This window comes from Prinia subflava, chromosome 1 (assembly GCF_021018805.1).
Source record: "Prinia subflava isolate CZ2003 ecotype Zambia chromosome 1, Cam_Psub_1.2, whole genome shotgun sequence".
Taxonomy (NCBI): Eukaryota; Metazoa; Chordata; class Aves; order Passeriformes; family Cisticolidae; genus Prinia; species Prinia subflava.
This window is the reverse complement of record NC_086247.1, coordinates 9,280,797-9,298,500: the sequence shown is the minus strand read 5'-3', so window position 1 is coordinate 9,298,500 and position 17,704 is coordinate 9,280,797. Positions and strand designations below refer to the sequence as shown.

At 36.6% G+C, this 17,704-nt stretch overlaps 1 protein-coding gene across 3 annotated transcripts in view; it reads right to left on the bottom strand.

The window, feature by feature from the left end:
- Positions 1 to 17,704, bottom strand: part of ASAP1 (ArfGAP with SH3 domain, ankyrin repeat and PH domain 1) — a 145,142-nt gene that overhangs the window by 34,060 nt on the left and 93,378 nt on the right. For all 3 annotated transcript variants that reach the window (XM_063411191.1, XM_063411061.1, XM_063411126.1), the window contains 8 exons: positions 14,416 to 14,516; positions 13,936 to 14,005; positions 12,723 to 12,810; positions 11,605 to 11,653; positions 5,868 to 6,031; positions 4,209 to 4,342; positions 3,064 to 3,155; positions 2,320 to 2,506 (listed from right to left, as the gene is read on the bottom strand). In XM_063411191.1, coding sequence (XP_063267261.1) covers positions 2,320 to 2,506; positions 3,064 to 3,155; positions 4,209 to 4,342; positions 5,868 to 6,031; positions 11,605 to 11,653; positions 12,723 to 12,810; positions 13,936 to 14,005; positions 14,416 to 14,516 — 885 coding nt within the window. The remainder of the gene's footprint in view (positions 1 to 2,319; positions 2,507 to 3,063; positions 3,156 to 4,208; positions 4,343 to 5,867; positions 6,032 to 11,604; positions 11,654 to 12,722; positions 12,811 to 13,935; positions 14,006 to 14,415; positions 14,517 to 17,704) is intronic.

Below are 17,704 nucleotides of genomic sequence, written 5' to 3'. Positions count from 1 at the left end.
AATATTAGGAAATTGTGATGAAAATGATTATTGTCTTTTTTTATCTCTAAAAGACATCATGCGCTTTGAAAGAAATGGTATCACAGTTCCCAAGATCTCAGCTTTCCTAACCAAATTTTCACTTTTCCCAGCTGGATGGAACAACTCTGAGGAGCCTTTAACCATTTTAGCTACCAGTAACTGAAAGGGATCTTTCAGGGATACTGCAAACTTACTCAGGGAACACTGAGTAAGTTTGCAGTATGTGTTGCTTTACAAGAGCCCAGTGAGCACCAAGCAAAGTCACAGCATTAGCTCCTACAAAAACAGCACCACAAAAATCACAGCGCCACGTACACTGAAACTCTTACAGATTTGCAGAACAGTTGAAGTCGGAAAGGACCTGTGAAGGTCCTGTAGACCAACCTCCCTGCCCAAGCAGGGCCGTCAAGGACCAGTTGCCCAGGACCCTGTCCAGATGGCTTTGGAATACCTTCAAGGACAGAGACTCCATATCTCTGGGCAACCCGTGCCAGTGTTTGGTCATTCTCATAATAAAAAAAAAGGGTTCCTGGTGTTCAGAGGGCACCTCCTGTGCTCCAGTCTGTGCCACTGCCTCTGGTCTCATCACTGGGCACCACTGGGCTCCATCTCCTTCCACCCACCCTGCAGGTATTTCCATACACAGATGAGATGGCCCTGAGCCTCCTCCCAGCCGAACAGTCCCAGATCTCGGAGCCTTTCCAGGTGCTCCAGACTCTCACACACGTTTGTGGCCCCTCCCTGCACTCTCTCCAGCACGTCCAAGTCACTCTTGTTGTGGGGAGCCCAGGCCTGGGCACACACTGCAGCTGTGGCCTCAGCAGTGCTGAGTGGAGGGAAGGATCACTGCCCTTCACGTGCTGGCAATGCACCTGCACTGCCTGGAATGCCACTGTCACCTCTGCCACAAGGGCACCCTGCTGGCCCACCTCAGTGTCCATCAGGACCTCCAGGTCTCTTCAGGCAGAGCAGGGTGGCTATCAGCACAAAGCTGGTGCATGGCCATTTCCCCCATATCTAGGGTTTTATCTTGTTGAACTTGAATTGAATGAGACTTTATTTTCTATATATATCATATGCATTAATGCATTGAATAGAAACAGAAATGCTGTTTAATTCCATTTAAAAGCTGCACAAGAAACTAATCTAAATTTAGATTTCATTAACTCCTAAAGGAGTTGACCATAAAGGACAATTTAAAAAGCATATTATAGTATATATATTTAGAATTAAAGTCCTCACTTAGAAAATATTATTTTATTAAACACCAGAGAATTTACAGAGGAAAACGCTGCCACAAATGTTCTAACTGCAAACTACATTTCAATTGGTGCTCATACCTTTCTAGATATCACTACCTGTAAGAGCTGGGAAGACTGAAGAGCTAATTCTGTGGTAACTGCTGTGGATGACAAATACAGAAAGCTGACCTTGCAGTCAGAGAATTTGTGTTTCTATGATAAGCACTCTGTGATAGCTCAGGTGCTGAGACTATACTGAACTTATCCCTTTCACTGAACACAGACAGGCACTGTGTCCTTTGCCAACTTGGCTATTTGCACACAACTTTTTGAAAACATTCTCTGACATGTCTGCAGGTTGGGAGAAAACATTGCTGAGCAAGTGGTTACATGACATCAGTTACCTATTATCTATAAAAACATGTTACTTTGCTCATGATTAAGATTTATTCATGGATAATTGAGGTCAACCTGGACTGATTTTTCCAAACAAATGTTACTGATTTCAGAAGGAAGATTGAGTACTCAGAACTTGATACACACACACACAGAAGAATCTTCCAGGTTGAAAGAAATCGTACTTCTATAAAGGTCTCATTAGAAGCTGTGAAGTCATCAGATTTATTCTTTCCTTGTCTGCAGTAAACAGAGACTTGCAGACAGTCAATAATGTGTTCCTTCAGCCACTATTTTAAAAGCAGGTATGATATTGCATGGGTACCAGGTGACCCTGGGCTATTAAGTCAGTTCTTTGGGACTTTTCTAAAAGAGACACACTGCAGAACAGGTGTTTTTTCAACACACTATAGTGGCATCAAAACAGTGCATGATACCACTATTGCATTTCACACTCCTTTAGATCAACTGATCAATAGACAAAAGATAAAGTGTTCTTTTCCCTCCCCACAAGGATGCAACATTAAGAAAAGGAAGAAAAACCCCATCATTTTCATCTGTTATTTCTTTTGTTTTATCATCTAAAGTAGCAGCCCCAGGTCCTGGGCATTTTACACCTACACATGATTTAAAATAGTAATTGTTTACCTGATAAACTTACCTGTCCAGGCTCCAGCAGTGGCTCCATTAGCTCTACCCCCTCTGCATAGACTTGAATTAGTGCAAGTAAATCCCTGGATTTGACAGCCTCAAGTAATTCACTCAGTTTAGCTGCCGCAGATGTACAAGTCTTCCTAGAGAACTTATGATCTACATATTTAGCAGTGATAAATTCTTTACGTGCAGTCCTGTGGGGTGTGAAAATAGAGCTTGCTTTAGAAATTTTTAGAAAAATGGGTCAATGATTATAATTTAAAATCACCTTGTCTAACTTGGAAACTGAGAGGGGAAGAAAACTATCTGACAAAAAGTGTGTTATTTACTGTTACACTGCATGTCTTTCTTGCAAACAAGCCCCAGATATGGAATATTGTCAATTTTATCCTGTTTTCTTGTTATATACAAAAACTACTGAGACTGTGGGGAATAAGACCAAAAAAAAGCAAAGCTAATGCCATTTAGTCCACGGTGTTTATTATCTGAGGGTTTACTACAAAACTCAAAACCATTCAAGAGCCAAATAATGCACTTCAAAACCCAAACCAAGAGTTTTCTACACAGGGAAGCTGAGGTAGATAAAATGTGATTATATGACTGGAGGCTAAACTTCTAAGAAGCTCCACAGTGGGAATATAAACCTCCTCCTTCTGCCATGCCTTCTCCTGGCTTGGTTACTGTTTAAGACACTTCACATCACAGATATATTCCACAGTAAACTTAAAGAGTTTAAAGATTCAATACTTACATATCACTTGATGGACTGGGTTTAGGTGAAGGACTAGGTAAATTCCCTTCCATAATATCATTAAAACTAGTATTTCCTACATTCTTGGCCAGCTGTGATAAGAAAAAGAATAAATGAAGGTGAGGACTTTTGGGTTCTAACAGCAACCTAACAACGGGACTATTAATGTGCACTTTCCCCCCTGTTAATAAAAGATGGAAAACACGGGACTGAAAAACTAAAGCCCAATGATTACATGGAGATACAGAGCAATTAAAAAGAAAGAAAATGCTTCTATTATGCCAGAACTTGTACAACAGAATTCACAGTCACAGAATTATTTGCATTTCAATCTACCTCCAGCACAAAACCAGAATGAGGAACCAGCAGCATGAACATTGAAATGGGGCTGGTACACTGACCAGGAAGCTGCTCTGGGAAAGAAGCTCAGGCCTACTGAAGATCATGCTTAGTAAAATCTGATTTACATTAATAGTAACTTTGCAAAAAAACTCTATATTTCATGAAGAGAGAAAGTGGTAATGTTGAACCTATCCCCAAATCTAGATCTGCCTTACATCTTCTCTCAATTTTCCTATACAAAATTTCTGTAACAAGTGTCTTCTTTCTGACCAAACATAGCTAGGGAGATAAAACTACTGTAACTGTTCCTTTTTGACTTGTTTATCTTTTTTTTTTTTTTTTTTGGTAGTCTCAAGTCAGATTCCTTTCCTAACTTCAATATTACATGATTTCATTTATCAAATTAAGATTCCTCCAATATTTTTCTTTCTGAATTATCAACAGTCATTCTCCCTAGCCAAGTCAAATTAGCTTCATGTTTGAAACTCCATGAGCTTTTAGACTGCCCTGATTTTGGGTCAAGATCAGTTATTGAGAGACAAAATTCTGATGGCATTGGTTAAAATGGATGTCAATACTCATTCTGCAACACCTTAAGACATAAAATGAGAAGTGACAAGAGCACCAATAATATATGATAATATATAACCATGCATCTATAAAATATCTACAGAAACATGAAGGAGAAATTCTGCAAAAACACATTCCTTGCAAAAGATTAACAGTAAATTGTACATTTAGGTGTTTCCTACATATATGTCAACATTTGACTGAAAAATCCGAAATAAATCAAAGAAACTTACCAAGAGTTCAGACGTTCCTAATTTGTCTAATTCCAAAGACTGGATTCGAGAAATATGGACCCCCATTTCTCTGTGTATGCCAGAACACTCAATGCAGGTTAAAATGCCCAAATTAGTCGACAGCCATGTTGGATCTGCACAATTGAAACACAAAGTATTTAATCCAAGTCCAATAAAAGGTTTGCAATGGTGATAAGAGATGTATTCTGAAATGATTCTTTATTTAATGTGCCAAAGAATGAAAACAGACTAAGAACATTCCATACTTCTCTCTGGTGCAAATTTAACCACAAATTGCTACCAATGGAATGCAGTTTTTCAGATTTAGGAATAGTCCCAAAGGCACTGAATTTAGACTTATTCATTCACATTGAATGAATGTATTTTAAGATATTTAGTATTTGTTTTCTGTGCAAATTACTTCCTGTTTTTAAAAGTGACAGATCTCCCAAATTTGACCACCTCTGAAGTTTTAAAGTTTACTTCTTAAAATTTAAATAGTCCTTCATAAAAGATTAATCATAGTGCTTTCCAGTGTGTAAAACAGCAGCATGTTGAAGAAAATTTGAGGAATATTGACTAGTTCAGGGAAAAAAAAGTAACTTAAAAAATGCTGTCATGGAGGAGATCTGCATGTATAATTAGAATAGATTTTATACTACAAATGCTACATAAAAGAAGCATGACTGGTTTTTAAGGAAAAGAAGAAGCTCCAGACATATTCTGTGCACAAATTAATCTCTTCCTTGACCTTAAACAGTAACTGCTGAAGCATTAAGCCAAGAGTTTTAAAGCAGCAAGCTGGAGTACAGAGGTGAAGCTTAAAACTTTACTACAAATTAAAAGATGAATGAGAACTGTAATCTGAAGTTTCTCTAGCTTTACATAATGAAATAATTGAATGAACCAATTCCAGGATTTGACATTAATTATATACCAGTTTGTAACTTTAACTAGCTATTTCAAATTTGGATCAGTTCTGCCTCAGCGAGCATCTGCAAGATACACACGATCTACTCAGTTCCAAATGAGCATCACCTTCTTGAAGTGTCCCTTTGATGAGAAAGCTGTGACAGCTCTCACAGCTCCCACACCAGCTCAGTCTTACTGTGACCAGCTGCCCCTTCTGAAGCTCCAAGTGACACATAACTGACCTGTACTTCTGTAGATATTATCTGATAGGATTTAAACTCTGGGTCTCATCCTTTGCACAAGACCACTTATTCCACCTCTGAAAACTTCTGATGCTGCAATTCCAGTAGTCTCATGCCAAGATAAAGCCTCAGAGCAAGATCCTGGCCAGGTCAATTTTTCCACAATCATTGTCTAAATATTACTCACTTCTACTTAGTAGCATGCACAGGATCAGTGATGCCAAGCAACTTCCATTCAAGTGCAACAAGCATCTAGACACAGTGCAACAAGAACAGTTCAAACTCCAGAGGGGCTTGAACTGCTGGAAGTAAGCACAGACAACACACAAAAATATTTTAGTGAATTAAACGGAACTAACGTAGGAAAGTCATATTTGTTCTTTTAAAAACAGGTTGAAGACTGAGAAACATCACTTAGAAAATTAGTTTGCACTCTACAAACACTTCTTTAAAGAAATTACTTTGCTCCCAACAAGAAGATGATGACACGAACAAATGGGGATACCTGGTGAGCCACAATCACAACAGACTTCATTTCCGGGTAATCTCTGAATGTCATCAATAATGGCTTTTGTCAGATCCTCTAAACTGTTTTCACCTGTGCTCTGCTCTCCACGGAATGCCATATTTAACGCTTCTTCTTTGCTGTTAGTCAACACTGAGATCCATCTAGCACAAGATAAAGACCTGAATGAAGATCTGCATTTGCAAACACATGTAATCTATAAACTGCAGAAATTTTGTCAGGAACAAGGTATTAGTGGGACTACAGGGAAGGAGTGTATTGTGAGAGAGACTGAGGAGGGGGAAAAGAAAGAGAAAAAAGGCAAAGATTTAAGAAAAGGTAAATAAGAATGAGAAGAGAAACAGTCTTAATTCTAACATCCTTTTGGTGAACAATTTTAAAGTCAAGTTCTCAGGTTTCACAAATAAGCAGAAGTTGTGGAAGAGAAAAGGGGCAATTAAGCTCCTGTAAATTTAACTGTTTTATAAGGTGCCCAAAATCCTCCTAAAGTCTCCTTCCTGGAGAAAATGATAACCCTACTTTCTTCAGTGTGCATCTTTCTTTTCACAGAGGAAACAGCAAGCATGCTGGTGAATGTGTGGATTTCTAGTTGCCTTTTAAATGCAGGTCCCTGCACTAAGCAGAGTCAGACTGTAAAGCCCAAATTAATGACACGGCAACCAAGGGCTAAGGGTGACAGGAGAGTAACCACACCAATAGCCAACAGAAAATTTTAGGAGCAACAGTTGAGTGCAACAAATCAAGACTCTTTAATGATATCAGGCACTATTTCCTCCCTTCCCAATAAATCTGCAAGTTGTTGTTTATACATAATGTTTTAATTAAAACCAAACAAAACCCCTCCTTAGCAGCTGCTCTGCTCCATGTGGAAGTAAAGAGAGGAAAGCAGTTTCGCTGAGGAGCAAACATGTTACAGATGTAGTGTTGCTAATTTAGAAAGACAAGCAAATTTAAAAAAACCTCATAGGTAAAGTCATTTTAGATAATTTTAGATTTATTGCAATTATTTTTTTTAAAGTATAAATATTTTAAATTGGCAGTGTCCTCAATGCATTTCATGTTTACAATATTCAGATTGTCTGCAATCATCAGTCTTGTGAAATATGCAGAAATGGTTATGGTCATCTGAACAAACTAAGAATATTTCAAATTGAAATTCATAATTTCTCACTGAAATAACAATGAAAATATTAGTTTTAAAGGATTTCAGTGGGAAATTTATGTGTGTAATCTTAGAACACAGATTCAGAGCCTGAATTAATATATGGGCATTCCATATTCTATACTTCATGTACGTATGTTTTCTTAGTTTTTATATGCAGAAAATAATCTAAGAACTAGTGCTTAAAATGCTTCAAAATTTTTGAAAAATCAACCTTAAAAATAAAGGAGAAATTGAAAGTCTTGAGCACAAATTTGCTCCAAAAATTTACATGATGAAAACAACAAAGGTACATTATTCTTTCTTTCATTATTCTTTCATGAGAAGAACCCACACTAGAGGGCATTCTTCTGCAATTTTAACAATGAAATTCAATGTTATTAAAAATGAGAGGCAATGGTGTCTTGTTTCTAGTATTATAGCAATGTTTGGTTAAATACACAGAGTAAAATAATAATTAAACTCAGGCAAACAACATTTATTCTGACGTTTGTTGAATTCTTTCTGAGTTACAACTTGATTAGTTTGTTAAAAAGGCAGAATTTGAATAAAACTCATTTAAGCAGTAACAATTAAAAAATTATTAGATGCAATCAAAAAAATCAGAACACAACTGAGTCAGCTGTTAGTTTGATATAAACTTCCTTATTACGAGGACCTAAACTGTCAAAGCAATCATTATTTTGGTTGTGTTGGCTCAGGTGGGAGGAAGCCTCTGTCCAGGACTGGCACTGGGGCACCCAAGGGTGACAGCAAGGGACACCAAGTGTCAGCTCAGCCCTGACAAGCACAGGGACAGACTGCTCTGAACGACTGGGGCTGCTGAACAAGAATGCCCAGCTGGTCACCAGGCCCTCCTGGCAGGCTGCACACTCAAAAATAAACAATTCAAGTCAGTAAATATGGAATGTTAATTAAATGGTAACAGTTTATAAAACTCATTCTAACTGCTCTTTTTCTTATCAGTATTATTCGGGGTTTTTTTTCTTCCTTTATTAAAAAAATATGTATTTGCTCTATTTCACAATACTGCCAGTTCCAAATGAATAGACTAAAACCTTCTGGTAATACTTTGTAGTGTTCTTTCAAATAATTTAAAAATTAATCAAGTCTCACAAAATAGTCTTCTTGTTTTAGGACAAGAGGAAATGACCTCACATTGTCCCAGCAGATATTTAGATTAGATATTAGGAAAAAAAATCTTCACAAAATGGGTTTTTAAGCACTGGAACAGGCTCCCCCGGGAAGTGGTTGGGCCTCCATCCCTGGAGGACTTTAAAAGATGTGTGGATGGGGTGTTTGGGGACATGGTTGAGTTGTGGACTTGGTAGTGTTTGATTAATGGTTGGACTTAATGATATTAAAGGTCTTATCATTTACCTAAAACCAAACCTTAACCTAAACTAGTCTATGATGCTCTTCTACCTAAAACAATAAATAGGTGGTCCATTCATCTGTTAAACTTGTTTTTCTGAATATTAGTAATTTCTTATCATCCTTTAAGGCACTTTGTTTTGTTTGCTGGAGATTCACAGTTTTGAAGAAACAAGGCTAAACAAAAATCTGGCATCCTAGGTGCCTTCAGGAAATAGGAATTAATTAATCTTGCATGGAGCAGACTTCACTCACATTTCTCTTATTTTGCTTCAGTATTTTCAAGTCAATAAAAACTCTCCCCCAGGAATAAGAACCAGTTCAATAGTTTTGGGGTTTTTTTCACTTTGTAGTAAAAATTCAACTGTCTCTTCTGACAATTGATATTGCAAAACTGTTGTTTCCAGGTAAATAGAACAAGAATAGCATAATTTTTTTCAAATATTGATATATAACTTTTTTTTTTGTTTGAAAGAAGCATCAGACAGCATCAATGCCTTCAAACTCAGTCTTTCCAAGGTGAAAAATGTCTGAGGACTGCTGTTAAAAACTAGACTGAAGTTAGATGTCTGTTTCTTGAGAGAAAACTTTCTAAATCTAGTATTGCTTATAATCCAGGCATTTCCTGCAGGTAAGGACATGCTCTTGACCTTCATAAACAGGGTAAAAAAGAGTCCACCAGAAGGTGTTTGGCCCTATCCACAAGTATGAAAAAAAAAAACCCAAAAATCAGAAAGCAACTATTATTTTATTTGTTACAAATGATCAAGTTACTTTTCCCATAATCTACACATAAATATATATGTACATGCACATACAGAAACACACTCCCCCCTAACAACTGTACTTGATCTAGAGAAACTAATAATGCATCAAGAACTTAAGGACTGTCCATCAGTAATTAAAGGCCAACCAAACAGCAGCCTGGATAAAAATCAAGAAAGGCACTGGCCTGAAGAAAATGTTTGAGGGGAAGTAGCAATAAACCTGTAACAGAAATTAGGCTTCAGTGCTTTGTATGTGTGGGGTTTTTTTTTTTATATCTCCTTGTAAAAATTACTATTATTATTATTTAGTTTGAGGAGCTACTCATGGAAACAGTGTAAAATGATTACTAGGAAAATGTATGCAAGACCAGTTAAACTAAACTACAATAAAAATAAACACATCTTGCTTTTTTCTCTATTTAGATGTGAGTTTGTAAGGAAGGTAATTTGAAAATCTATTTCAACATTTTCAATTGGTTCACAAAGTAAAAAGGACAGAATAGATGCAGCACTAAAACTGGTGGGACAGAACCCAAGAGGAAAGGATCAAGAGAGAGGCACACCTATACCAGTCAGGAGGAAACTGAAACAAGAGGATAACTCTTAACTGAGGAGTTACATCAAGCAGTTCCTGCAGAACACCTTAAATCACTAAGGTTGGAAGTCCAAGGGGTGCTGTTCCCATGACACCTCAGATTAAATAAAGCTTTTTAGGGCCCACTGAGTGGCTGCACAAGAAAAAACAGTTTCTCCTCAGCACAATTACACTCATTCTGGCTCCTCAAGGGGGGCAGCAGAAGGGGAGGTGCTGATCTCCCCTCTCTGGTGACCAGAGACAGGACATGAGGAAATGGAATGAAGCTGCATCAGGGAAGTTCAGATGGGACCAGGAAAAGGTTCCTCACTGACAGGGTGGTTGGCCACTGGACAGGCTCCCCAGGGAAATGGCCAGGAAATCAACCCTGTGAGTGTTAAAGGAGCATCTGGACAACACCCTTAGTCACAAGATTTAGCTGTAGGCAGCCATGGGAGGAGCAGGGAGTTGGACTCAATGATCCTTAAGGGTTTGTTCCAGCTTGAGATATTCTAGGATTCTGTATTCCAAAGCAAGTAACTTTCTCAACCACTTGACTTTAGAGCAATAGAAAAAATTTCAGTGCTTCTAATAGGAAATAAAACCAGCCTAAAATTTCAAAACAGTGCAACAGGCAGGCTGCTAAACTAAATTTATGCATCTGCCTCTCAGAAGAAGGATATTGTTAATTAATTCTTCCCCTACCTTGCTCATGTGTAAAGACAAAAAACCCCAAGCATACCTCTTCACCTGTTAAACCAACTAATACAATAAAAATTAATTTATGGCAGAGTACCAAAAACTTACGACTCATAAGAATTAACAGTATTTTCTTCTTGACTAAGAAAATGACTGGAATCATTACGTTCCAGGATGAATGCAGTAATCATGACTAGCAAGTCAGCTTTGCACTGTAAGAGCCAGCATAAAGCTGTGGAAACACAGAAGGAAATAGCACAACAAAGAACTCCCCAGCCCTTTTATCTCACCCACGACTTCCAAAGTTGAGCTGCCAATGCCACTGCCACCCAACACTACCAAACAAGTGAAACACCCTACAAACATCCCCTGTACCTTTAAAACACACATGGGGCAACACAGTCTTCCACTACAATGTGGATATTTAAGGAAAGAATAAGGTAGCCTTTGCTGCTCTTCAGTAGTAACTTCATTCCTTGAACTTCTGGTGACATAGGAGGAAAAACCAGTGGTATGTGGTTCTTAGGAAATAATTCTGATGCAGAAGGGAGAAAGATTGTTTAAAAGGAAATAATCTAATTGGAAATATGCATTAATTAAACAAGTTTCTGGATTCTGAAGTTCGCAAATCTCAGAGATGTGCTTTGCCATTTATTCTAGGCCTACAAAAGAAAAAGTGCACTGCCTGTAGATATTTTCTATGGAAAATATGGAGATCTTTTATCTATTTATTATGTTTTATTTCAAGGAAAAGCTAGGGTGAAGTGGAAAAGAAGTAACTGCAGAACAGGGTTGACAGAGAAGATTTGAGAAGAATTTAAAAATATTTCATTTGAATCTTAATAATCTTATCTACAATATCATCTCAAGCACTTGACACAAACCAGGCACTGGAAGGATACACAGTCTAAATGGGGGTTTGGTTAGTTGGCTGTGGTTTAGTTTTGATTTTAAAGTTACTAGGTTTTAAAAGAGCTCTGTAGTGTAAGACAAAATAGTTTACATTTACAGATTCATAACAGCAGAAAAAAGACAGTGGCCACTACTTATGCATTAGCTGAGGAAATTATTTCCACTGTTATGTGTGATTTTATACATCTCTATTAGCAAAATAAACTTGAAAAATGTAAACATTCTTACGCTACGTATTCCTGTTCATCTTCTGCTTGAAAGTGGTATGTTCTGTTATCTGAAATAAAGAAACACATCTTTTCATTTGGTACATGATAGAAGTTAATTTGTCTACATATTTGGTACTAAAACACATTTGGCAGCTAAAACCTTCAAGAGCAATTTCTCTTAAAAGGCATCATTAATCCTTTATTCATAGCTATGGATAATAACTCTCAAAAAAATGAATAAAGGGAGATGAAACTAAATTTTGATTCACACCAATTGTATGTATTTTAAAATTCTTAAGTTTTGAAACACTGAAGAAAAATAAACACATGGATCAGATTTTACCCTTTGAGAAGTCAAAACTGAAACATAATTAGGAGAAGAGGGCAAAATTAATTTGTTCCTTTTATATAGTTTTTTCCTCCAAGAAAATTCTTTTACTAACCAACAGATAAAGACATGAAGTGGCTATTATCTCCCACATCAAAGGTTTCCTAGACTGTCCTTTTTAATGCAGATTTTTGGAACTGTTTTTTGATTAACACTTTGTATGTAAACTCCAAAAACACAAAGTTGACTCACCAAAAGAGTTTTTAAAACCAGACTGGATACAAATACCTGCTGTACAAGACCAAAATGGGAAAAAAAGGGGAACCACAGGAGCTTTAATGCTGAGAAGACAAGGCACTACCAATTTTCAGACAAAGATAAATATATTTTTAATGTAGGATAAGAGAGAAAGAAATTGGGTCTCCCTCTCTTCCTCATTCCCTCAAAAAGCAGAACAATGACTAAAAAGCAGGATAAAGCCCAAGATCTTTCCCCTTTCCTGGTGCATACAGCTAATACATGTTCCAGTGAGCTGTTAAACATCTCTGTAAGCTTAGGGAGCAGCACATGTGCTGCATTTCATGGCTTATCACAAACAAACAGTATTTATGTCACATCTACACAGAGAAAGGTTCTACATCCATTTGCTCATCATGAGAAGTTGAGGCTCTGAACACTCATGAGACTCTGTATGTGTCTGGATACAGCCTGAACTTTGAGCTCTAGCCTTGTGTTCTACTCAAAGCACCTTGCAATGACATTTTCAGAAATCCTACGTAATACAGGATGGTACTAAAGTTGCTACATACGTGATATTAGATCAAAGGACTTCTTATCTTCAGCATTTGGCTTCACTTGGCAGGTCAATAAATTCAGCTTAGCTGGTTGCCTGTTGGACTAAAAAGAAAATTCATTTTATTTTAAAAATGTATTGATTAAGGGTTATTTTCCCTTTCTGGGGTGTGGGCATGTATGATACTACTTAAAGCTTGGACATGCACATATATCCACCCTCAAAAAGCTGGACACCAGCATCACTTGGTCTGATTTGATCTCTCAAAATGGACACACTGCTAAATCTAAACAAAAATCAAAATCTTCACAGCCTCATTTCATCCAAAAGGGATAAAGAGAAAAAACCTTAAATTTACAATATGCTAGTATTAATATTTTTAATTGTATTTCATCAACAATGGCAAAACTATAATGCAGTTTTTCATTACAGCATGGCCATATTCCAAGTTTTCTCCCATTTTAAATGAATCAAAGATATAATCCTAAAACTTTAAAAGGGAAATGGAAAGCTGAAAATCTTGAGTTCCAGAATTCAGTATAAATACCAATACCAATATTCTGTGCTGTAATTAAGTCACTTAAGACATGATAATTAAATGTCTCTTTGAGGAATTTGGGGTTTATAGAGGTAGTAAGGTTTAGAAATTGAGGGCTGTCAGTGGAATTTGGGGCAAAGGGGGAAAAGAGGTGAGGAAATGGGACCATCTCCTTTAACAAGAGCAACTCCTGTGCTCGTTTCCAACAAGTTCATGTTTCACTCCTACAAGGCAGTTTTAGCACTGCCTCCACCATGACCACCTTGGTGCCACCTCACCACTGAGCCCTCCTAGGAAAATCCTTCAGATACATGCCTGATTCCAAGAAGTCATTGTGACCAAAACTTCCCAGCATTTCAAACTTTTAATTGAAAGCACTCAAAATACTAAACACATTCACTCATCTGTCAGACTCTAACCTAGTATCAAATACTTCCCAAGTTCCCAAATTACATGGTTCACATATACACCATGACAATCCTTTAAGCAAATCCATCAAGTATTAATTGACAAGTCTGTTCAATACATTTGCCATTTTCTTATTAAACTACTGATAAATTAATTTCATAAGCTACAGTTTCACAAAGCTGAAGTAACATCCTTTTTGTAATAGCACATTAGCAGCAACAGATTCACCAGGAAAGGATAATGCTATTTATTATTTTAAGATAAAAGCATAAAAATAACTTACCGTTGCATGTGAGATGGTAAGAATTCCATTTTTAACAGTGCACTTCCTTCTTTGCCATACTTTCCTTAACCTACATAAAAATATAGTATCAAGTTTAGTAAGTAGATGTGACTTCAAAACACATTAATATCATTGTCATTTTAAGATTATTAGCTTTAAAAAACAGATGCAGTCAAAATTTTATTAAATGCTTTACCAAAAGAAACTTGGAGATTTGTGACAGATCTTAATCATCTTTTAGAGGGTTATAAAGACAATAGCTTTCTTTTAACTATTAACTTTTTTTCTATGCTTGCTTGTCATGCTTTTTATATTTGCTATATTTAATTCAGCTCTGTGTTCAGGCTTGAACTTTGGAAGTCACAAATACTTGTGGCACATGCATTAGGATTATATGCCCAAAGCAACCACAATAGAAAACTATTAAAATTAGAGCCTGAACATAAGTAGGTTTCACTGTTATGTGCTACCAGAACATACCCATCACTCTTCTTTAAAAGATAACCTTTCTTCTCACTGCCATATTCCTTATTTCCCTGAAGCTGGTGCATACTGTACCCTCCTTGCCTGCTCTGTGAATCCTGAAAAAGAGAAACACAACATTAATGTTCACCTGATGTGCACAGTAAACTTTCCTAACCTTTAAGCCTATTTTATTTTTTCGTCTCTACAACATCACAGATTCATAAAGACTAAAAAGGAGAACTCCTGCTGCATGTTTTACATTCATAGGAGAGCTTGCTTTTACACCACATGATCTTGAACTAGATGCATATTTGAGATTTAATTAATACATTAGGCCTTTGATGCAAATATGCATCTCAAAACAAAGACTTTCAGAATATAGATATTTAATACTGCACAATCTTATAAGCAAAAAGTAAAAGACTAAGATAAAATTTCAAAAAGAAAACAACAGAATATAGCATGCATATATATATAGGAACACATATATAAAGAAAGGCAAATGCTAAAATTCACTTTTTTCCAATAAAAATATCTATAATTCATGAGTTTTAGCAAATGAAGTCAGCTGAAATAACTTTTGACCTGATCTAGAGAAACAATTAAGTGAAATGCATTAACTTGTTACAAGCACTTCAGAAAAAAAAATCCCCCAAGTTCATTAAAACATTGACTTACTCTCCTAGACTTCGATCACGAAAGGCAAAAGCAATAAAGGAAAGAGAAAGCAAATAATTTAAAACAAGAATTATTATTCACTTTAAAAAAACATGTTCCTTGAACATAAATTTTATAACCCCCACTGTTAAAACAAGGTCCCTTTTCTAAAGACCCTAGTAGAAAGAAGGCAAGAACTATTTTTTAGGCATATTGGTGTTTGTCTCATCCATAACAAAATATCATAACAAAATTCCAGGCAACCAGTCATATATGACATTGGCTTCACAAAACAACTAAGATGACCGCAGGATCAAATTTTAATATATCTTCCGAACTGTGTAATCTTTGAATTGCCTAAAATGATAGTTATATTGTATCCTCCACCACAGGAGCTAATTCTGAATTTCCACTGAAAAATATCAGGCCCAAAGTTAACTTTTAATTTTTGTAACTGTATGCAAAGAGTTATAATTAAGGACACATCAATTTGTTTTAAAATATGATTGTGAAACAATAACCTGCAAAACATTTGACAACATCCCATCTAAAAGAAAACACCAAAAAACCAAAGAATGTGAAGTTCCCTTTACTCTCTAAAGCAGAGTTTCTTACTACCACAACCAATATATTGAAGACTATCTTGGTTTATCCAGGGTGCTTACAATTGTTTTTCATTTTTGTAACAATTTTGCCACAGAGTTTAGAGAAGTGCTTTGGTAAAAGTGGCACCTGGGGCTGGAAGCAGCACAAAGGCTCCTGCGAGTTGGGAGCTGCCAGCACTGCTCACACCACCACCAGCAGCTCATATGTTAAAAACAAATTTCAAATCCTCATTGGAATTAGGGTCCTGCTGGTATTAGCATAGGAAAGAACAAAATGAGATAAAGTTCTTGCTGCAAGTAGCATATAAGATGGAGATTTGGGGAAATAAATCAAAATGTAAAATTGACAAAACAGACACAAAACTTGATTCTGAAAATTAGCTACATTCAACTTAGTGCTGCTAAGTTACATTTCCAGCAAAAATTAATGGACAAAAATAGGGAACAGAAGCCTGTATTAAAGGCCTGGTTTCTTTTAAAATTTAAGCTTCTTAGGATATGAGCACTTTACAACATACAAGATCAGATGCTTTACACAATTAAAAGTACACTAGTATTCATTAAAATACTTTTCCCAAAATCCATAAACCATAATAATTTTCCAAAATTAGATAACTCTTGCACAAGGTCACAGAATCTGCCCCAACTTGACACGAGGACAGCACAGCAGTGGCCACAAGAGACCCTGCATGCAGCAGAGCTCATGTCAGAGGTGTTTTCTGCAACGAGGCTGCAGCTCCGGCACTGCTGCACAGCCCAGGACCCAACACAGGCCAGACTCCAGGAACCAGGCCACTGCAGTCACTACAGCAATGTTGTTTTACTGGTGAAAGGACAGGGATGCCACAAAAATGTGTGAAGTCACTACAGATGCCCATAATGCTAAATAAACACCTTGAACAAGTGCAAGAGTGAAACAGGAGTTGCATTAAGAGACCTCGAAAATGTTAGGATGTCTCACTTCTCTCATAGCAACTGTAAAGAGGTTAAAGACAGAATTTACAGTTTGGACAGGAATCACTACTTCCAATTTCCTTGTCTCAGTCAAAGAAACTCATAACTATAAACAACCAGGGCCTCAATTTTATTATTTCAAACTGCTTCCCTGCCAAAGCAATGTTTGATAAGAGTACTTCTGATTTATTTACAAATCCACTGGAAAAAAAATCCCATTCATTTCACATTCTTTAATAATTCCATTAATCCATCAAATTTCCAGTGATGAGATTATAATGCACTGATATAAGTGGGAAAATGTATACTTAATCATAATCCACCAGGCCATCTGTCACAATAATAAAGTCTAGCTTTATGTACTTGAAGATTTGGATATACACATTGATGGAGCCTCACTGGTGAAAACTCAGGCCATGTCAGGCTTTGCTGTCTCTTAACTAAGGAGCAATGAATATGCTGCTTCAGGATTAAAGACTGAATATCTAAGTAACACATTGTTTTATCAAGCTCCTCAATTTCTGCTAGCATCATTACACTCTGACTCATGTCATGTAGCAGAGTCTCATGACTGAAAGTCATGTAGATTTTGAAAGAGAAACTTGAACATCAATGTGATTAAATGGTTATTTTATCAAAAAAAGCATATTCTTTCATTACAGCATTTCTCTGTCTGTCTCCTGTGATTTGCCTGGATATCTGAGAATCACAATACTACTCCTTTTTCTTCTAGGACACAGCTTCAATTCTCTTCAAAACAAACACTTTCTTTTTATATTTAAAACTTGATATACACACATTATATATATATATATATTTATATATAGAGGGAGTTTTTCAAGAGCCCTAGAATTTATCCACACTGTAATTACAGTCAGAACAGTTGCACAGTGATTTTTGGTGATGCCTGTGAAGCTACATTATTTCGACATATATTCAAGTTTCAGAATTTGACTTCACATTTGACTTCAAATTTGACTTTACTTCTATATTTCAGATGAGGTTTTGTTGCATATAGGTAAAACCTTACAAAAGGAAAGTCTGTAAAATCATGGCTCAGGCCTGTAAAATCATGGCTCAGGCCTGCT